Raw genomic sequence first — 22,418 nt, 5'->3', positions numbered from 1 at the left:
AACCCGATCTCAGCAGGTCGTATACTGAATGCTACCTGAATGAACAATACTGTTTAGATCTTTTCCTATTTAGATTTTCATATGCACTGTCCAACAGAAAGCATTTTCCCCATTCATGAGAGATAGAAAGTGACTCTGCCCCAAAACATGGAAGTTAGTGGCAGAGCTGGGATTCGTGCCCATCCATTCTAGTAAGAAAACAACCAACGCCCAGGCAATGCTCTCCAAAGAGGTTTCGAATGATGGAAACTGGTGCCCTTGTGCACATATTCTACCCACGCTGATCATTATTGGTAGCCTCTAATTCAAGATGTCTAGGCTAGCTAATAATAATAATAATAATAACAATAATAACAATAATATTAAAAATAATGGTGGCATCTGTGAAGTCCTCTTATGAGCCAAGCACAGTGCTAAGTTCAGGGAAGCAGTGTGGCCAGTGGAAAGAGCATAGACCTGGGAGTCAGAGGACCTGAGTTCTAATCCTGGCTCTGTCTCTTACCTACTGTGGGACCTTGAGCAAGTCACAACTTCTCTGCACCTCAGCTTCCTCATCTGCAAAATGGGGATTCAATACCTGTTCTCCTCTTACTAAGACTGTAAGCCCCATGTGGAACCTGATGATCTTTTATCTATCCCAGCACTTAGTACAGTACTTGGCACTTAGTAAGCACTTAGCAAAAATCATCATTATTATTATTGTTATTATTAGCAGCTACAGGAGACTGAGGCAGCATCCCTCTCCCACACAGGGATAACAGTCCAAACCTAGTAAGAGCACCAAGATTAAAGCAGATCATGCAAATGTCACCAGTACCTCCTGCAGGCGGTCATTATTGAGCAGTTCTAGCAGTTCCTCCTCAAACTTCTCGAGGGAGGGATACAGATGGAAGGACAATTTGTCCACGTACCACGTGACAGACTTATGGAGGCGTGGCTTCCGCAAAGCGTCACCTGGAAGAAGATAACGTTGGAGTGGGTTAGGCCCTGAGAAGGTGGTAGTGCACAGTTAGCACTCAAATACCACTAATAGAGAGACGCAGAAATGCTCAGCGGCGTTCCCACTGCATGGATCCAGGTCTCAGGGGACCGCGAAGTACAGTTAGAACTAAAAGCACAGGCATAGCACCCGGCAGAGTACTAAAATAGTAACCATCCTCTTTCCAGACGCGACGATCAAATAAATTCAACAAAAGCAGATTTCGGTTACAGTCCAAATTCTCCTCCGAACCTCCTCCAGGAACAAATTTTACAGCTCTGGGATTCAAAGAACATAGATTACAAAATGCAAAATGACATCTGCTGCTCCATCAGCTTCCTTCTTCTTTACTTCTTAACATTTGTCTCCAGCAGGGACCCAGCCAACTCCACTTTTTCTTATTTATTTCATTTACCCTGAACCATTTGGAGTTATACACACAGACGCACACGTATACATGCATCTTCTAAGCCAACAAACTAGCACTGGTGCTTAGAGGAGTGCTTCCAGGATCAATCAATGGCATTTACTGAGCACTTACTGTGAACAAAACACTGCATTAAGCTCTTGGGAGAAGACACTAAATATAGAAGCCACGATATAATGGGCAGCTTTCAAGAAAGCACTTAAAAGAGAATACCAGTTAGTCCTGCTCCAGACGCTATAATAATTATGCTACTTGTTAAGTGTTTACTCTGTGCCAAGCACCATTCTAAGCATTGGGATAGATGATCAGGTTGGATACAGTTCCTGTCCACATGGGGCTCACAATCTAAGTATAAGTGAGTAGGATTTAACCCCCCATTCTGTACATGAGGAAACTGAGGCACAGAGAAAATAAGTGATTTGCCCAAGGACACAGCAGACAAGTGGTGGAGCTGGGATTAAAACTCAGGTCCTCTGACTCCCAGACCCTTGATCTTTCCACTAGGCCACACTGCTTCTTTAATAAAACAAAAATCCAAACATCAAGGAAGGAAGCCTGGAAAATATGTCATCAATCAATCAATGGCGTAAACTGAGGGCTTACTATGTCCAGGATACTGTACTCAGTGCTTGGGAGAGTACCGTAAAATAGAATTGAGAGATACAATAGAATTGAGAAGCAGCAGGGCGTAGTGGATAGAGCATGGGCCTGGGAGTCAGAAGGTCATGAGTTCTAACCCCAGCTTCACCATTTGTCTATTGTGTGACCTTGGGCCAGTCACTTCACTTCTCTGTACCTCCGTTATCTCATCTGCAAAATGGGGATTGAGACTGTAGGCCCCATGTGGGTCAGGGACTGTGTCCAACCCAATTTGCTTGTGTCCATCCCAGTGCTTAGAACAGTGCCTGGCACATAGTAAGCGCTTAACAAATACAACATTATTATTAGTAGTATTACTATTAGTTACATTCCCTGCCCTCTAGGGGCTTGTAGTCCAGAGGACAAACTTACAGTCTAGGAGCCAACCTTTCCTGGTTAGAACATGTGGCTTGCGACCCCCATCTCAAGGCGAGGAAGCCCCAACCCTCGGACCTGGCAGCCTTGATCTGGGCTCTCCCCAGTCACACACACAACACACACAAAACCCTTCTCCCCTTCCCCATCTCCATGTGATACCGAGAGTTTTCCTTCCTCAAGTTCCATGCTTTGTCCCGCTGACTAGTTTCCAGGACTGGTGGGAGCCAAGAACTAACTCTCTTTTTGTTTTGTTTTCCACAGCTAGGGTGGGCGACCTCCTCCCCACTTTACTTTTTTCCCTTTCCTCCTCCATCACCGGTGCTTCATTTCTCTTCCTCACTACCAAGGATCCTACTTAATTATAATTTTTAGTCTCTGAAGTGGTTAGTAGAGTGCTTGGCACACAGTAAGCACTCCATAAATACAATTAACAATAATAATAATAATAATAATAGGGTTCAGAAAGCAAAGTCAATAAAGGAAGGAAAACAGCTAAGAATGATGCACTCCTCACCCTTTTTATGTATGTGTTAAGTGCTTACTATATGACAGGCACTGTACTAAGCACTGGAGTAGATACAAGCTAATCAGGTAGGACACAGTCCCTGTCCCACAGATTAATGGAGTCAATCTCCATTTTGCAGATGAGGGAACTGAGGCACCAAGAATAATAATAATAATAATAATAATAATAATAATGGTATTTGTTAAGCCCTTACTATGTGCCAGGCACTATTCTAAACACTGGGATGGATACAAGCAAATTGGGTTGGACACAGTCCCTGTCCCACCTGGGGCTCTCAGGCTCAATCCCCATTTTACAGATGAGATAACTAAGGTCCAGAGAAGCTAAGTCACTTGTCCAAGGTCACAGAGCAGACAAGTGGTGGAGCCAGGATTAGAACACAGGTCTTTCTGACTCCCAGGCTGCATTCTATCCACGAGGCCATGCTGCTTCTTTCATCATTCCTGGAATGGTCCCTTCATGATCTCCCACCCAATCCTCCCTTAGGAGTTGTGACTATTCCAGTGTTGGGCAAAACTCTAAAGCAGAATAGTTGTTGAAATATGAGAAGATAAGACTGGAGGGAACAGAATCCTTTACTATTAATGAAGCAAATGATTGAGGGAAAAGGAAGGTCAGCTGCTCCCTCCTTTAATGCAGAGAATTCATATGAATCTACAGCAGAATGATTCAGGGGTGCAGGACCAATTAAATCTCAGCACTCCAAGTTGCATCAACCCAACAACCATGACTTGTACTTGAATATTTATTCATACCAACCCTTAGCCCTGGTGCATTTATGTATATTCAACTGTACAGTTAATGTTTAATCCAGATTTTCCTATGTGTAAGATCTTTTATACAATAATAATAATGATGGTATTTGCTAAGTACTTACTGTATGCCAGGCACTGTACTAAGTGCTGGGGTGGATACAAGCAAATCAAGCTGGACACAGACTCTGTCACATGTGGGGCTCACAGTCTCAATCCCCATTTTACAGATGAGGTAACTGAGGCCCAGGGAAGCAAAGTGACCTGCCCAAGATCACACAGAAGACAAGTGGCAGAGTCAGAATTAGAACCCAAGACCTTCTGACTCTCAGGTCAGTGTTCTATCCACAATACCGTACTGCTTACCACTGCTTTGTATATGTCTTCCTCCTTTGTGAGAAGGAAACATGTCTTGGCCACCTACTGTACTTTCTCAAAAAATTAGGAGAATGAATCACCTATGAACTTGGCTGTGTACCTCTTCAGCACTCTGATATTTACTCCAGCCCCACATTCACTACAGCTCCTTATACTCTATTTTCCCTAGCTGTAATTGACTTTTATGCCCATCTCCCCCTCTAAACTTTAAGTTTCTTGTGTGTAGGGATTGTGTCTACCATGACCCAAACAGAATTCCTCATTTGCTCAGTGGAAAGAGCCTGGGCTTGGGAGTCAGAGGTCATGGGTTCAAATCCCGACCCAGCCACTTGTCAGCTGTGTGACTGTGGGCAAGTCACTTAACTTCTCTGGGCCTCAGTTACCCCATCTGTAAAACAGGGATTAAGACTGTGAGCCCCACGTGGGACAACCTGATAACCTTGTAACCTCCCCAGCGCTCAGAACAGGGCTTTGCACATAGTAAGCGCTTAACAAATACCATCATTATTATTTTCCCACCCAAACCCTGTCTTCCCCATCTTTCTCATCACTGTAGACAATACCACTAATCTCCATGCCTTACAAGCCTGAAATCTTGGCATTAACCTACACTCATCCCTCTCATTCAACCCAGGCATTCATTGTCACCAAATCCTACCAGTTTTACCTTCCCCAAAATGTAAAAATACACCTTTTCCCCTCCATCCAAACTGCTACCATAATGATCCAAACAGTTATCATATCCTGCCTTACCTCCTGCATCAGCTTCCTCCCTGGCCTCCCTGCCTGATTGTCTCTCCTCTCTCCAGTCAATACTTCACTCTGCTGCCTGAATCATTTTTCTGAAAAAAGTTGTCTATATCTCCCCAGTCCTCAAGAACCTCCAATCGTTTCCCATCCACCTCCACATCAAAAAGAAATCTCTTACCATCAGCTTTAAAGCCTCAATAAGATCTCCCTCTCCTTTACCTCACTGATCTCTTACTACACTTGGCTCCTCTAACTCCAACCTGCTCACTGTATCTTGATCTTATCTATCTCGCTGCTGAACCCTTGCCCACATCCTTCCTCTGGCCTTCAACTCCTTCCCCTTTCATGTACGACAATCATCATTCTCCCCACCTTCAAAGCCTTATCAAAATTACATCACCTACAAAAGGCCTTCCCAACTAGGCCCTCATTTCCCTACTCCCTCTCATTTCTGTGTCTATGCACTTGGATCTGTACCCTTGAAGCACTTGATGTTCACCCCACCCTCAGCTCCACAGCATCCATATTAACAAATACCATCATCAGCATCATCACATCCATCATTTATTTTTTTGTTTGCCTCCCCCCCTAGACTGAAGGCACTTTGGGAAAGGAACTTGTCCACTACTTCTGTGTATTTTAACTCTCCCAGGTACTCGGTATAGAGCTCTGCACACAGTAGGTGCTTAATAAATCCCATTGATTGATTACCAACTTTATTGTTTACATTCCCCCAAGTGCTTAGTGCACTCCTCAGCACACAGTAAACACTCAATAAATACCACTGATTGCTCAAGTAGGTGACTTGCACCTTTTGAGCACTCAATATCATTGCTATTACTTTTCCCGGATTGCAGACTTGGTGGCTTTGGTTGAGATCAACTAACTTGTGGTTCTATAGATATGAAATCGGTGCCAGTTCGATAGGTCAGCTTCCTTGGCAACAGTAACAGGAATCAGAACCAGGACCCTGCTTTGCAGCACAATCTCCTGCACGGACTAACAGATCTTAAGGCTTTACACATTTCTCTTATTAAAGAATTTCTGAAAGGATAGAGTCAGTAGGGAACACGTTCAGATCCACCTTTCAAAGCTCTGAACAGAGAGAAAGAAATAAAAAAGGGAGGGAGGGGGAAAGAGTGGGGGAAATGACAGAATTAGCATCTCTATAGTGAAAACAGCAGATTGGCAGTGGGTGGGGGGGAGGGCACAAGCTAGACACAACTACACAGAGTGAAAGGAAGTTTTGGAGGACAGATAACCCATGATGCCTCACAACATACGCTTTGTCAGCCAACTCTCTGCTGGGTCAATGGGGCAGCAGGCCTAGGCTATGATAAAAGGCCCAGGGATAAAAACAGATCTTCACAGAAGACATATAATATGAACAAAGACTAGGGAGAAATTGTTGGAAGAAAAGCAAGTTCTCTTGTAGTCTCCCAGTTCATCCTTTCCCATGAGAAATTTAAAATAGAAAAAATGTTTCTCTAATTTTCTCAATTTCAAAAAAATACTAAAAATAATTGTGGTATTTATTCAGTAATTCATTTGTATTTATTGAGCGCTTACTCTCTGAAAAACAGTGTACTAAGTGCTTGGGAGAGTACAAGAGAACAACCAACAGACACATTCCCTGTTTACTGTGTAGTAAGGGGTAAATACAAGACAATTAGATCAGCTACTGACTCTGTCCTACAGGGGGTTTATAGCCTAAACTGGGGGTGGAATAGGTACTTAATTCTCATTTTACGAACAAGGTACATAACTTACCCAAGATCACCCAGGAGGATAAGTGGTGGAGCTGTTTAGAGACCAGATCTTTGAGCGACATTTTTTTAAAATGGGTCTTTCTGGGGAAATTTATCAGGATGGACACATCTCTGTCCCACATGGGACTCACAATCTAAATTAAACGGAGGAAGATTAAATCTCCACTTTACAGATGAGGTAACTGAGGTAACATTTGGCAGTCTTTGCCCCAGATTATTAGGGTGAAAACCCGTGGGAGGTCACTTCTCGAACAACACAGACCTGTGACAAATTCGTGAAAGCGGGGTGCCCACTGAACCAAGTCAATGTCACAGACATCTCCTGGATGAGGAGCTATCCACATCCCAATCCCAAACCTGAAGGAGGAAGAGAGAGTGGTTCTAATGTATTTGACGACCGTCACGTTGGAAAAGCACATTCAAAGATGATCAATTTTGAACAGTAATTGTCCCTGAGGCTGTTATTCCATCAATCCGGGGAGACTAAAGTAGATCCAAGTTTTTGGATGTTTCAGAGAGAATTGGGCTTTAAAGGCATCTTCTATTCCCAGCTCTACTCCCAGAGAGACACTTGAAAATTATTTTTTTCCTCCTCTGCAACACTCATAATTGAGCATGAACAAAGTACTGGTAGTTAAACCTGGAGCAAAAAATACACAATGGAATGAAGTACTCCTGCACCATGCCAGGTAATGGCATGGTTAGTCAGTGCTTCAGTAACTGTCAAAAATGAATGATCATAAAAGAATTAATGTTGATGGAGCCATAATCCACCACCATTCATTTCTGTGAGTCAAATCTATTTCAGTTTCATAAATTCCCAGTCTTTCACATTCCAGTCTTTCAAATTACACACCATATTTTATTTTGAACTATCTATTTCAATCATCAGGCCTTTATGTCCAGTTTCTGTAAATACTGGTAGCACGTATTCAGCTCATTTTAAATATTTTAGGAACAAATGCCTGTTACTTCACTTGAAATCTGAATTCAATTAATCAGTCAGTGGCATTTATTGACTGCCTACTGGCTGCTAAGAACTGTATTAAATTTGGGAGAAAACGGCAAAAGCTAAACATGATATCCTGACTTCAAGGAGCCTACACTCTAATGGAGAAGACAGACAGACAACAATTGTTTACAATAATGAGAGCCGCTAAGAGTCTTGTCTTATGCTTTCCAGTCGTTCCCGACCCATGGACACATTTCTGCCAGAACGCCCCGCTCTCCATCTGCAATTGTTCTGGTAGTGTATCAACAGAGTCTTTTTGGTAAAAATCAGGAAGTGGTTTACCACTGCGGCCTTCCGCGCAGTAAACTCAAGTCTCTGCCCTTAACTCTCTCCCATGTCGCTGCTGCCCAGCATGGGTGAGTTCTGATTTGTAGCAGATTACCTTCCACTCGCCAGCCATTGCCCAAGCTAGGAATGGAATGGATAGGCCTCTGCTTGACTCTCCCTCTCATGGCCGAGACTGGTAGAGTACTGGAAACTCTTCAGATGTGACTCTGAGAGAGGACCCCTAAGAGTAAATGGATTTTAAGTAAAAAAAAGCTTTTAAGTGTAAGTGAAGATGTTTCAAATCGTGTAGCATAGGTAAATCTAAGACACTATAAGGATGATATTATGAGTGTTTTGAATTCATATTGACTGAGTGATCAGTAATATTTATTGAGCTTACTCTGGGTAGAGCACTTGGGAGAGTACAAAATAATTAAGTTGCAATCCTTGCCCTCAAGGAGTTTACAGTTGAGTAGAGGGAGGCAGACACTACAGATAGGGGGAAGCCACCAAGTTTAAAAATATGTATGCAAGGTTTATGATTGGGGGAGGTCGAGAAGGACACAGGAGGCTGAGGAGCCCAAGTGCTTAGGGGATACGGAAGTGCTGGAGTGACAGGAGGTGGAGAGGTGGAGTTAATAGTTTGAGGAGACAGTGATTAATTAAGGAAGGCCTTCTGGAGAGGTTATGAATTTAGCTCAACTTTTGATGGCTTGTCTTTAAGGCACGCAGGGAAGACCTGATTGAATCATATACTGTGAGGGCTGGATGGAATCTCTAGAGGTCAGCTGGTTCACCTCCCAACCTCTGCGCAGACAAATGCCTAAACTTTCCAGGACTGATGGGTGTTTATCTTTTCCCGCAAGATCTTCTGGGGTGGTGATGCCACAACCTCCCATGGCTACCCATTCCAGTTCTAACAGTTCTTCATTATTTGAAACTAAAATCTCTCCTTTCATTTAGGCCCATTTCCTCTTCTTGCATTCCTTACACGCTTCTTCTGGCTGGAGTGCTCTCCTCCCTGCAAATCCACTAGACCACAGCTCTGCCTCTCTTCAAGTTCCTCCAGGAGGCCTTTCTGGTTGACTTTTCTTCACCCCCGGTCATATCCTCCTAGCTCTCTCCTAAGTCTACCTATGCCACCTCGGGACTTAGCCACTCATAACTACTTGTGGCATGTCTGTACTTAGTGAATTATTTTACTACTGATGTATTTATTTATCCATACACTCAACTTGCTGCTTTCTTTCTCCTTCTATCCAAAATTATTTTGTGCCCCATCTCCCCTGGTAGACTGTAAGCCCCTTGAGGGCAGGCATTATGACTTCTAGCTTTATTGTACTGTCCCAAGATTACTACAGTACTCTGCACAAAGGAGGTGCTCGATAAAAACCATTGTTTGCTGGAAACAGAACAACTAGTCAGCATCCTCCCCATAAAATCCTTTAAAACTTAAGTTAGTATATCAATCCTTGTCCAGCTCTTTGATTGATTTCTTCTCTAAAATAATACTGATTCCTTCGACCTTTCCTCAAACTTTTCCTATTTTCCACCCCTCGAACCATGTTATTGTTCTTCTCTGGACTTTCTTCAGTTGCTCTACCACTTTCTCAAAGTGCCATGACCAGAAATGGACAGGGCAGTTTAAGCTGATCAGTGTGGAGAAGGGTTACTTTCCAATTCCTACCTGTCCTCAAACTTCTGTTAATGTACTCCAGCCTTGACTAACCTTCCTTTACAGACTACCCAATCCCACTTGGGTGGGAATGAAGGCAAGAAGAGCAGCGATGAAAAAACTTGGCCAAAGAGCCCTTCCGGGGCCTAGTGGATAGAGCACAGGCTTTGGAGTCAAAAGGACCTGCATTCTAGTCCTGGCTCTGCCACTTGTCTGCTGTGTGACTATGGCAAGTCACTTAACATCTCTGGGCCTCAATTACTTCATCTGTAAAATGGGGATTAAGACTGTGAGACTCATGTGGGTACTCTCCCAAGCGCTCAGTACAGTGCTCTGCACACAGTAAGTGCTCAATAAATACTATTGAATGAACTAATGAATGTGGCACATGGACTGTATCCAGCCTGATTACCTTGTATCTACCCCAGTACCTAGAACAGTGTCTGGCACAGAGTAAGTGTTTAAGTACCATTAAAACAAACAAAAAAGTTTATATGTTATCTAGTTATCTGCAGCTTTTTTTCTGGGGGAGGGGGAGAAAGGTGAGTTGTGGGGGGGAAGAGGGCAGAGCTCCTTCTGAGTTCTACCTCATTGCCCCCACCCTTCAGGAGACCCATTCCAAGGTTCTCTCCTCTACCCAGAAGCTCTGTCCAGAAACCTGGCAGAGAGGAATCTGCGTGGCCCTCAGGGCAGTTGGAGTCCGGCCCAGCTGCCACCTGAACACTCAGCAAAACTGGGGATTAATCCATCTGACAAATGGGGCCCATGCAAGGCTACCAATTTAGCACTTTATGTACTTATTGATTTACTTCTCTTATTCTTTCATTTATTCATTCATGCTTTGATTACCTTTGTTACCAAGTCTAGCTATGCTTTCCCTCTCGTTTCCATTACAGAGGTGTAATCGGTGCCTGATCCCTCTTAAAAGATTGTTTGCTCGTTGAGGGCAGGGCTGGGTCATCTACTTTTATTGTAGGCTCTCCAGCCCTTAGCACAGTGCTCTGCACTGAGTAAGCACTCAATACCGATCATGAAAGTTGTATAGAGATAAAATATTGCCGAACGAGAGAAAAGCAGTCTAACAACCCATTTTCCAGAAGAACTCCACAAACTTGGATACCTAAAATTCTCGATTTCAATTACCTTCCACACTCTTCAAGTCCTTAGTCTTCTTGTCAGAATTGTCACTTAGCCCTGTCCCAGGCATCTTTAAGTAAGGCTGATGGACATTTGAATTAAAAAGTTGATTTTGTCCAAAAGCCCCTTCTTCTTTCAAGAAAACACCTCCAGAGGTTGTGTAAACTCAGCATTGCAGATGCCAAATCCCATCCATTTGCATGGGTCAGATTTCTCCTTTGGCACCTATGTCAGCTTTGATATCTTCATTTCTCCAATTTTACCAAGGAAGTGAAATGCAAAACAACCATTCTCCACACTCCATCTTAGAACTTCTTCAAAAACCAGGGTTTAATGAGCAAATATTCCTTTCCTTTTGGCATTCCTCAGAAAAGTACTTACTTTCCCTTGAGAATTTCTAACAAACCTGGCTCCACACATTAATGTGCTCCAAGAGCTGTAGAAGCTTCAATCAAATCATTTCAAGTCATCAAAATTTCACAGGGACATGCTTTCTGACACCTAAAGGGAGCCTCAGACCACCTCATTCGATGTATTACTCTGGTTATTTATTCAAATATGGTCTGGCAAACCACACCACGATATGATTTTGATTGTAGCAGTGGCAAGAAATAACAGAATTAGGTCAGACATTTTCAGATCAGGCAGAAATAATTCTGGATTTTTTTTGTATTTAAGAAAGCATCCCTCTCTCTTTTAGAAGCTAGATCAACTTTACACCTTCCTTCTTATGAAATCCACTCTTTTTTCATCTGTGAAAATACCTTCTTAGGGTCTAAGAGCCACCGTAAATAAATATCTGGATCTCCAAGCCTATCCTTTTGCACACAAAATCATCCAACTGCTGAAAAAGGTGGTTCTCAAAAGCTTTTTACTGTAAGCTACTAGAGGGCAGGGACCAAGTCTTATTTTTATCATCTGCTCCCAAACTCTAGGTACAGTAGGGGCTCAATAAACTCTGATGAGCAGTAGAGATGGCACCTTGTGGATAAGATGGCAGGGAAGAATCGATTCTCTCCCTGCTTTGCATTTAGGATCTGGTCAGTTATCTGTTTTATGGACTACGTTTCATTTGAAAAACATTCTTGACATATTTTACAACATTAACGAAACAGACTTAAGGCACTATAGTGCTGCAAGACAGGCTGCCACTTGTCTGTTGTGTGACCTTGGGCAAGTTACTTCACTTCTCTGCACCTCAGTTACCTCGTCTGTTAAATGAGGACTGAGACTGTCCCCACATGGGACAGGGACTGTGTCCAATGCAACCTGCTTGTTTCCACCCCAGCCCTTAGAAGAGTGCCTGGTACATAGTTAAGTGCTTAATAAATACCATAATTATTATTATTATCCTTTCAGCCACTGAGTAAGTCTACCAGAAAAATGCTTTAGCATGAACCAAAGGTCCATTCTTCACAAGTATTCATGAATTTGTGGGATAAATCGGTTATAGCTCTAGCCAAAGTCATCATAATTTCCATCTTACAGCAGCTAGTATCCATGGGTCATTCAAACATTTTGTAAGTCATCTCGGTAACTTTATATTTTTCAACAGAAACATGAACGGCTTTGGGAAAATGGTCATAGAGGGACCATTCAAAAGTAACGGCAGACGGGACCTCTTATTATTGTGGTATTTGTTAAGCATTTACTATGTATCAAGTACTGTTCTAAGTGTTGGCTTAGATACAAGTTAATCGGGTTGTACAAAGTCCCTGTCCCACATAAGGCTCACAGCCTAAAGGGCTCTTTATTTTGAGAGGAACTCAGAACCTGGGCAGCCAAACATTTAGTTATGACTAGAGTCAGATTCCATTCATCTGGTATATTTATCACTCTCGATTCTCTGACCTGCCTCCTCTGAAAGCCATTTTCTAATAGGCCAGCATGGAGAGGGGGATGGTGTGCCACAGGCTAAAAGTTTTGAGAGAGATACAAAGAAGAGAGGGAAAGGGACACAAGGTTGGGGTGGGATGGGACCTGATAGGATGGGAAAGAAATCTGAGAAGGGATAAAAAAGACAGGCTGACTTAAGCTCAGAGATCTCAAGATCAGTTTCCAAGTCAACCCACATCTATCTTTGCAACTGGTCCCCTCTCTTGGGCAAATCACCTCACTGTCCTCCCCCAAAACTCTCAAGACTTTTCTCATTTTAAGCCTCTGCAGACCTACCACATCTTAGACTGAATAACTCCAATAACTTTATTGGAACTTTATGGAAGGATTCCCACCTTCAAAATCTTATTAAGGTCACATCTCTTCCAAGAGGTCTTTCCCGATTAAACCCTCTTTTCCCAGTTGCCTCTACCTTCTTCATCATCTCTGCATTTGGATCTGTGCCCTTTGGGCATTTGTTTTTTTTTCCCTACCCTCAGTTCCTCAGCACTTAAGTACATATCTATTATTGATTCATTTATATTAATATCTGTCTCCCCCTATAGACTGTAAGCTCCATGTAGGCAGGGAATGTGTCTACCAACTCTGTTGTACTGAACTCTCCCAAGCACTTAGTACAGAGCTCTGCACATAGTAAGTACTCAATACATATTATTAATTGATTAATGGTATCCCACCTCGTGTGTCTCGCCTCGCTCCACACAAAGTGAAAGCTCAATAACAGCGGTGCCTTGCTGACCAAACTCTGCAGGTAGGCAGAAACCCTTCTTAATACTACTGCTTCCTGTGTTTTATATACTCGGAGAAAACCTCATACAGTAACTACACAGGCAATATTTAAAACAGCAGAAGGCACAGAGGTGAGCTGGACAGACACTCATAAAATCTGGTCAGAAGTTCTAGAGTCAATAAACTAACTGTAAAAAACAATAACAACATCTCTATTTGTGAGAAACTGATCTTCAAATACGGTGAGACAGAAATGATTGATTTTGGTGTTTACCCGGGAGCGCGGAGGGGCTGTGATTTTTCCAGGCCAGTTGACTACTTCTCACATCTCTCTGGAAGTGGAGAGAAAAAACAGCATCCACCCCCTCCAGATTGCTGAGCGACTGGAAAACTGGGCCCCTGTGGCGAGGCTGGAAGGAGATTACCGAGTTGAGGCCATTGGTTTGGGATGAAAGAAGAGCAGGAAGCGTACACTACAGTTACGAGTCCTAAAAGCCTAGTCAATGGGCCATTGTTTCTCTGCTGGCAAACTACGGAAGGTCAAAATGACTGGAACTAAGCACTTTGTCAGCCTCCTGTCATTCCCAGGATGGAAGCTGATAAAAAATTCAACACTCCTGTCATCCGGCCTTTTGTAAATGAGCGACTGTCCAATCTCCAGTGGGCCAGCAAGTACCACAAAAGCAGGCAGTACAAATTAGACAAATGAGTGACACAAAGAACACACGGCACCAGGTCCTGCCTTTGCCCTTTTGGGGCCACAATATAGAGGCTCACCAGAAAGCTCTTTTGTCATTTTGCAAGCCATCCACAGAGGTCTTAAAAGTTCAGAAACAAAATGGACAGCCCACATAATGACAGTTGGTAGGAAATGGGCCCAATATGCACAGGTTTGTAAGTTTGGTGGTTCTTTTGAAGCCTCACTGAGTTTCAGTGCCTGTAAGTAAAAGACAGCGCAAAGAGAGGGTTTCTTTTTGAAAATGGCCACCAAGGGAGGTTACGTGGAAATACGGTTTCCCATTGCTTATTTCTCAGAGGAAAATTTTCTACTTTTCTTTTGTAGAGTCAGCACAGTATCCTCATTGCTCATGCCCATTCTGACTCCTCTTTCAGAGTCATTAACTTTTATTCTATGGCAAACATAAATGCTATTTCCTCTCCAGTATCACGCAAGCACCTCTAGCATCCGTTAAGGATCTCGGACACTCTTATGCCTTGACCTATGAGGAGGGCAAATGGGAGTGTGTGCTTAAGGCTTTCATTCCTGCTGAAAAGTTGAACTTCATAGATGAGCAAGCTGCAAGTGGAAAGCCACTATCCCATCCTCTCAATCAAAATCATAAGGACCTCACCTCTCTACAATGGTTGGGGTTCAAGTGACAGATCAATCAAACATTTATTGAGCACTTACTGTGTGCAGAGCACTGTACTGAGCACTTGGGAGAGTATAACACCATATCAGACATATTCCCTGCCCACAGTGATCTTATAAGAGTAATAATAATAGAATTTGCTAAGCACTTACTATGTGCCAGGCACTGTACTACATGCCAGGATGGATACAAGCAAATCAGGTTGAACACAGTCTCTGTCCCATATGGGGTTCACAGTCTCAATCCCCATTTTACAGATGAGGTAACTGAGGCATAGAGAAGTGAAGTGACTTCCCCAAGATCACAGAGTGGACAAATGGCAGAGCAGAATTAGAACTCATGACCTTCTGACTCCCAGGCCTGTACTCTATCCACTATGCCATGCTCTTACAGTCTAGTGATCATCTTTAACTAGATGAGCATCTAAAGTGATCATCTTTAACTAGCAAATTAAATTCCAAAAGACAAGAATGTTGAAGAGAAGAAACCCAGGCATTTTCCTGGATAACTCGAGTTCTTTGTTAAGGTGAGGCAGTGAAGGAAGAATCTTTAACATTCCAGCTAGAACCAACTGTTTCTCTGCCAACCACCAGCAGGTCACTGAGAGGTCGGGATGGGTAGAGACTGCAGCAGACATTTCAACTGGCCAGGCAGAATCCCAGATAAGGACGTACAGAGTGGAACAGAGAGAGTCACACTTTATTAAATTAAATATTCACAAAGCAATAAATCAGCACTGCTCCTCTCTAGCACCTTCCACAATCTACTCATGGAGAAACTGAGACTGAAACTGAGAAAAGGGAAATGCCCTTTACAGGATGCCACCAATCTAGTCTCTGAGGATACGGGGGAGTTCAGGGGTGATGGGCCCAGGACCAGGTCTAACTTCACACTGAGACGATCAAGCCATTGAGTCAAAATCCTAAAATATCAAGAGGACTGAAATCTAGGGGACAATTCAGCCAGATCCAAACCTGTTGCCCTAAAACTCCACGTTTATTATTTCCAGTGATGTTTTGTTACCGCTGGCTAAGCAGAGAAAAATCAAATGGAAATTAATCAAAACAGCTCTTGGCATAAACTTCAGTTTTCTTAAATGTCTACCCATCTGCACTGCTTGGTATGAAAACTGGATTTTGAAACCAATTCTCTCCCTCTTTTTTTCTTTACTCACTCAAGAGAAGAGCCAGAAGCATTACTAAATTATGGGCGTTTTCTGAGGAAGTGTAGTTAGGTGGCCCCGTGAGGAGCCTGAGAAACAACCAGGGAGAGTGAAATGATGTTGATACTGCACTAGGAGCTATAGCACACAGGAGGGATCAATGGTGGGAGTAATCAATTGGCTAAAAAGCCAAGAAGGAGGGAAAGAGAGAGAAAGCGAGAGAGATTGGGGGGCAGGGGGATGGGGAGAGAAGAGTGAGAGAGGTAAAACAGAACTAATTCTGCTGTACTGTACTCTCCAAGCACTTACTGCAATGTTCTGCACTTATTAAGCATTCAATAAATACCAGTTTATTGATAGAGAGAAAGAAAATAATTTGACATAAACGGATTCAATATTTTAACAGTCAACAAGTGACTGGAGGCGACAGTCCTCAGGCTCCTCAGCTCCTCAAGGCTCCAGGCAGGCCAAAGGCCACAAACCTCCCAATCTACTTTCCAGTCAATGAGTTGGAGGGGCCTCAGTCTTCAGTCCAGCTTCCCTGGATCTCACAGTTCAGGGAAGGAGTCCATTGGGCCATGTGGTGCTGCTGGACTTATGCCTGTCCTATTAAATTTGGCTTGCTGTAGGCCTTAGTTGCCATACTGCCTTCAACAAGTACTGGAGTTCTTTTTGGGGTTCTCTAATGGCATTTGTTAGGTGTCTGTATTAAATGCTAGGGTAGATACAAGATAATCAGGGAGGACATGATCCCTATCCCACAAAAGGTTCACAGCCTTAATCGCCATTTTATAGATGAGGTAACTGAGGCCCAGAGAAGTTAAGTCACTTGCCCAAGGACACCCAACAGACAAGTGGTGGGGCTGGGATTGGAACCCCTCTGACTCCCAGGCCCATGCTCTTTCCATTAGGCCATGCTACTGCTCAGGAGAGTTCTGTTCTTCTTGTTTCTAAATCTGAACACTCCCATTCAACAGAAACTGGGTTTGACTCTTACTTGTTTCTCCATGTCCGGGGAACAATGCAGGAATCCTCTGCAAACCAGACACCAGAAAGTTCTCGGGAAGAAGATGAAATATTGTCTCCAGAAGAGGGTATGGCTTCAAGGTATATTGAATGGTGCAATTTTCCACAAGTGTCATGTGCTTATTTTCTAGAGACAAGAAACAGCATTATATAAGTTTCAGAAGCCATAATGACTTCATCAGAGCAGCCAGGAAGAGCAAAGTCTTAAAAATATCGGTAGAACACAACAGACAGGAAACATATATTGCCTGTCTGGTTTGGGAAGGGAATTACATTGAAAATTCAGTGAAATAACCAAAAAATTGACCCTCAATATTCTGCTCTGGTAAGGCAGCGGGAGCGAGAAATGTGTTGTTAATGTAACATCACTAACCTCGGCATGCCAGCTTCTGTCCCTCTGAGTGATAAGATCAGAAGACAGAGGTGGGAAAATCTCATTTCCCCTAATCGTCTTTCTGCGTGCGTGGGGGCTCAGAAGCGAACATGGAAACCCAATCATTTTCCTAGTGAGAGATTCTTCCAATGGAGGGGGTTGTTTTCTGAGGAACTGAGGCACTAGGACTCAGGAAAGTACTGCTAGACAGCCAGGTCAAGTTATTCAGCTATCTCTTCACCTGAATGCTAAATTTTGCAAGGGAAAACTGGAGCACCATCTTTTTGTTTGCTTTTGTTTAAAGACCTGAATTTTAGGGGCTACATTAATTTCCTCTGAAGAGAACAAGAAATCCAGCAGATCAAGGGAAGACAAAACCTCTAACCTATTGTTTTAGCAGTCAAATCTTCACAATCCCCATCTGTTGTCTTCACATTAATGATATTTATTGAGCACTTACGGTGTAGCAATCGCTGTACTAAGAGCTGGGAAGGTAAAAAGGAAGTGACAGGGATCCTGCCACTGAGGAGCCTACAAGGCCATTCTCGGTCTCCTACGCTGGAGCCTCCTCCCCCTCCCATCCTTTAACTGTTGGAGTTCCTCAAGGGTCAGTTCTTGGCCCTCTTCTGTTCTCCATTTACACTCACTCCCTCGGTGAACTCATCCGCTCTCACGGCTTTGACTACCATCTCTACGCAGATGACACGCAGATCTACATCTCCGCCCCTGTCCTCTCCCCCTCCCTTCAGGCTCGCATCTCCTCCTGCCTCCGGGACGTCTCCACCTGGATGTCGGCCCACCACCTAAAACTCAACATGAGCAAGACTGAGCTCCTCATCTTCCCTCCCAAGCCCGGTCCGCTCCCAGACTTCTCCATCACCGTGGATGGCACGACCATCCTTCCCGTCCCGCAGGCCCGCAATCTCGGTGTCATCCTTGACTCGTCCCTCTCGTTCACCCCACACATCCTATCCGTTACCAAGACCTGCCGGTTTCACCTCTACAATATCGCCAAGATCCGCCCTTTCCTCTCCACCCAAACGGCTACCTTACTATTACGGGCTCTCGTTATATCCCAGCTAGACTACTGTGTCAGCCTTCTCTCTGACCTCCCTTCCTCCTCTCTCGTCCCGCTCCGGTCTATTCTTCACTCCGCTGCCCAGCTCATCTTCCTGCAGAAACGATCTGGGCATGTCACTCCCCTTCTTAAACAACTCCAGTGGTTGCCTATCGACCTCCGCTCCAAACAAAAACTCCTCACTCTAGGCTTCAAGGCTCTCCATCACCTTGCCCCTTCCTACCTCTCCTCCCTTCTCTCTTTCTACCGCCCACCCCGCACGCTCCGCTCCTCTGCCGCCCACCTCCTCGCCATCCCTCGGTCTCGCCTATCCCGCCGTCGACCCCTGGGTCACGTCCTCCCGCGGTCCTGGAACGCCCTCCCTCCTCACCTCCGCCAAACTGATTCTCTTTCCCTCTTCAAAACCTTACTTAAAAATCACCTCCTCCAAGAGGCGTTCCCAGACTGAGCTCCTCTTCCCCCTCTACTCCCTCTGCCATCCCCCCTTTACCTCTCCGCAGCTAAAGCCTCATTTTCCCCTTTTCCCTCTGCTCCTCCACCTCTCCCTTCCCATCCCCACAGCACCGTACTCGTCCGCTCGACTGTATATATTTTCGTTACCCTATTTATTTTGTTAATGAATTGTACATCGCCTTGATTCTATTTAGTTGCCATTGTTTTTACGAGATGTTCTTCCCCTTGACGCTGTTTAGTGCCATCGTTCTTGTCTGTCCGTCTCCCCCGATTAGACTGTAAGCCCGTCAAACGGCAGGGACTGTCTCTATCTGTTACCGACTTGTTCATCCCAAGCGCTTAGTACAGTGCTCTGCACATAGTAAGCGCTCAATAAATACTATTGAATGAATGAAAGGCCGGCATTTTCAGTCAATCAATGGTATTAACTGTGCTCAGAGCACTGTACTAAGCTCTTGGGAGAGTACAGTATAACAGAGTTGGTAGATATGTTACCTTCCCAAAAGGGGCTTACAGCCTAGAAGGGAAATCAGACATTAAAATAAATTATGGATATGAACGTAGGTGCTACGGGGCTCAGGTTGAGGTGAACTAAAGGGTACAAACTCAAGTGTGATGCAGAAGGGAGAAGGAACAGAGAAAATGAGGGCTTAGGGAAGGCCTCTTGAAGGAGATGTGATTTTAATAAGACTTTCAGGGTGGGGAGAGTTATCATCTGTCAGATAGAAACGGGGGTGGAAATTCGAGACCAGAGGCAGGACGCAGGTGAAGGATCAGCGGTGAGATAGATAAGATCGAGGTACAGTGAGTAGGTCGGCGTTGGAGTAGTGAAGTGACTGTACTGGCTGTAGAAACAAATCAGTGAGGAAAGATAAAAGGGGGCCAGGTGATTGAGTGCTTTAAAGCCTAAGGTGAGGAGTTTCTGTTGGTTGCAGAGGCGGGCGGGCAACCACCGGAGGGTCCCGAGAAGTGGGGAAACATGGACTGAACTTTTTTTTAGAAAAATGATCCAGGCAGCAGAGTGAAGTATGAACTGATGTGGCGACAGACAGGAGGCAAAGAGGTCAACAACCAGCCCTCCAAAACTACAACTACAAGGAATTGTGTCTACCAACCCTACTGCACTATATTTCCCGAGTGTTTAGTAGTACAGCGCTCTGGACATAGTAATTGCTCAATGAATATTACTGATTGCCTGCAATCTAATCAGTGAGATTGGGGTAGAGGGAGGTTTTCTTTAAAGTTTAAAAGGCCAGCAGTCTGATGGCATCTCCCCGCCTTATCCCAGACAGTGGTTTAGGTCACCCAGCTCCCTTTTTTTTTTTATTCTTAGGTGGCAGTTTTGCTTTTACATATTTCCAAGGGGAAAAAAAACTCTGACAGAGCCAGTCAGTATTTTTTTAACGAGCTCAGCTAAATAGTAGGGCATTTGAATAATGCCTGAGAATCCTGACGGAAGGAGGTTTAGAATTGTCAAAATGCCTAATTTTAAGGTGTCTTCAGGGAAGCAGAAGTTGGCAAGCTACTGATTTAATTTAGAAACAAGATAAAAGCAGAGATTGGTTCCAGGCAAACCGCCCTTCTCCTCCACTTGATTGCTCAGCCATATCTGCCCAGGCCAGACGCTCCACCGGCTCGACCCTTTCCAAAGTCCCCCTGTCACTTTCCTGCCAGTGGTAACAGATTGATCTCTCCCAGCCACACTGCACCAATAAAATTCTCCTCCGTTAAAGGAGGTTTCAGTGAAGGGGAGAGAACAGACCTTTCCCTGAGCCCTGGTGACAAATGTCTCTCATAGCGAGGCAGTCGCAAAAGAAGAAAACTCCTGGATAACATTCAAACCACTTTACTGGTTTGTTTTCATGCTCAAATGACTCCCTTCAAATAGGCAGAAGTAGCAACTTGCTTGGGTTCCAGCTAAGCAGCAAAAAGCATCATTTTGATTACAGTTGGCATGTGTCAGGCAGTGTCTATTTAATCTCAAGGAAAAAAGCAGCAGGGTCTAGAGAAAAAGCAGACTGGAGTGACACCTCCAGGTTGGAGCCTATTTCTTATCAAGCTGAAGCCTCTTTTCCACTTCCTCTGCTTCTTGTACAGGGCTCCACGTATGCAAATCTAGCCAAGTCTGAAGGACCAGGTTCATGATTCTTCTGGAGTGAGCTCGCTATGGGCAGGGAACGTGTCTGCTAATTCTGTTGGACTCTCCCAGGCACTCAGTAAATGCTCAGTAAACACGACTGATTGATTGAGCGATGTTCAATCTGAGCTAGTGGCTCTTGGATCCCACTGGTAACATAAGCGAAGAGTGTCGCGTGGGGGATGTCCACCCAGCAGGGGCTGAGGGCAGGGTTGGCTGCGCTGCCAGCAGTCCCAGGAGGATCTTGGATTGTTCTTTCGAGCAGGAAGATGACAAGAGCTGGCTGCTGCCTATCACTCATTCTTGAAGATCAGGTGCCTCTCCCAGAGGGGATCTGGGGGAATCTGACACCACAGATGGAGAGCCTGACAGGACCACTTCTGCAATCAGATGGGCGAATATCACAGAGGCCATTTTACATCAATGAGAGCCATGACTGAGATAATTTGCCACCAGAAAGGGAGAGAAAAAAATAAAATCTAATTTTCCTCTGTTTGCCTGACAGAAATCCAGTGCCTTCTCATTTTCTGGCTAGTTTCTATTAAACAGTATGCTTTCCGGTAGAACCAGGAAGAAGAAATGGGTATAAAGAGAAGAATAGCTGACAAAGAGGGAAAGTAAACGTCTCCATGCAGGAAATCTCCTGTGACCATTCAGGGAATGGGATGATCCACCCTGCTCTGTCTAGGAACAACTGTGCAATGAGAGCAAATCCTTAGCTGGCGACCTCCTCTTCCTTAATCAACATCACTGTGTACTTACGTTCTAGAGGGTCCTGAAGAAGTGGGTGCAGAAGAGCTCGGGGAGTTCCATAATACAGCAACAACCTGGGGGGCAAAAGGTGAACAACACTGAACTGTATCCACTGCAGTCTTTCAGTCTCCAAGTTTCAGTAATGTTTTGGTAAGGAATACATCTTCTTGGATCTTTTTTTACATATTTGTATGCTTGATATCAAAATGGACCAATGCATTCTAAGAAGGTGGCTGTTCCCAGCAAGAAGATTTACTGGGTAAATGTGTGCATACACACAAATACACACACATAATTTGGGGAGAGGCAGTGTGGCCTCCTGGGAGTCAGAGACCTGGGTTTTAATTCTGACTCTCCCACTTGTCTGCTGTGTGACGTGGGGCAAACTGTTTAACCTCTCTGTGTCTCAGTTACCTTATCTGTAAAATGGGGATTAATAATGTTGGTATTTGTTAAGCGCTTACTATGTGCCGAGCACTGTTCTAAGCGCTGGGGTAGACATAGGGGATTGAGACTGGGACCCCCATGTGGGACAGGGACTGTGCCCAAACCTGCTTACCTTGTATCTACCCCAGTGCTTAGTACATTGTCTGGGCATAGTAAGCGCTTAAATACCAAAATTATTACTATTATTGGGGACTGAGAAGCAAAAGGGTGGCATATGCAGAAAGAGCCTCAAAATCAATGTTTGAGGCCTCTTGCTGGCCCCAGATCCACAGCTGTCCACGGTTGCTTCAGGCACTCCAACT

At 44.3% G+C, this 22,418-nt stretch overlaps 1 protein-coding gene and 1 non-coding gene across 3 annotated transcripts in view; both read right to left on the bottom strand.

Annotated features, from left to right (window-relative positions):
• Positions 1 to 22,418, bottom strand: part of NPHP4 (nephrocystin 4) — a 169,772-nt gene that overhangs the window by 103,689 nt on the left and 43,665 nt on the right. Inside the window, exons 5-7 of one of the 2 annotated variants that reach the window (XM_029066495.1) lie at positions 21,679 to 21,743; positions 16,847 to 17,002; positions 818 to 954 (exon numbers count right to left, since the gene is read on the bottom strand). In XM_029066495.1, the coding sequence (XP_028922328.1) occupies positions 818 to 954; positions 16,847 to 17,002; positions 21,679 to 21,743 (358 nt within the window). The remainder of the gene's footprint in view (positions 1 to 817; positions 955 to 16,846; positions 17,003 to 21,678; positions 21,744 to 22,418) is intronic. The other variant, XM_039912090.1, reaches the window with a different exon arrangement.
• On the bottom strand, positions 7,977 to 8,114 carry LOC114812402. Its single transcript, XR_003760056.1, has one exon. It is a non-coding gene; the product is annotated as a small nucleolar RNA SNORA7 (small nucleolar RNA).

The sequence above is a fragment of the Ornithorhynchus anatinus genome, chromosome 5, assembly GCF_004115215.2.
Source record: "Ornithorhynchus anatinus isolate Pmale09 chromosome 5, mOrnAna1.pri.v4, whole genome shotgun sequence".
Classification (NCBI taxonomy): Eukaryota; Metazoa; Chordata; class Mammalia; order Monotremata; family Ornithorhynchidae; genus Ornithorhynchus; species Ornithorhynchus anatinus.
The sequence above is the reverse complement of the archived record's forward strand: the minus strand, read 5'-3'. Positions and strand labels throughout refer to the sequence as shown.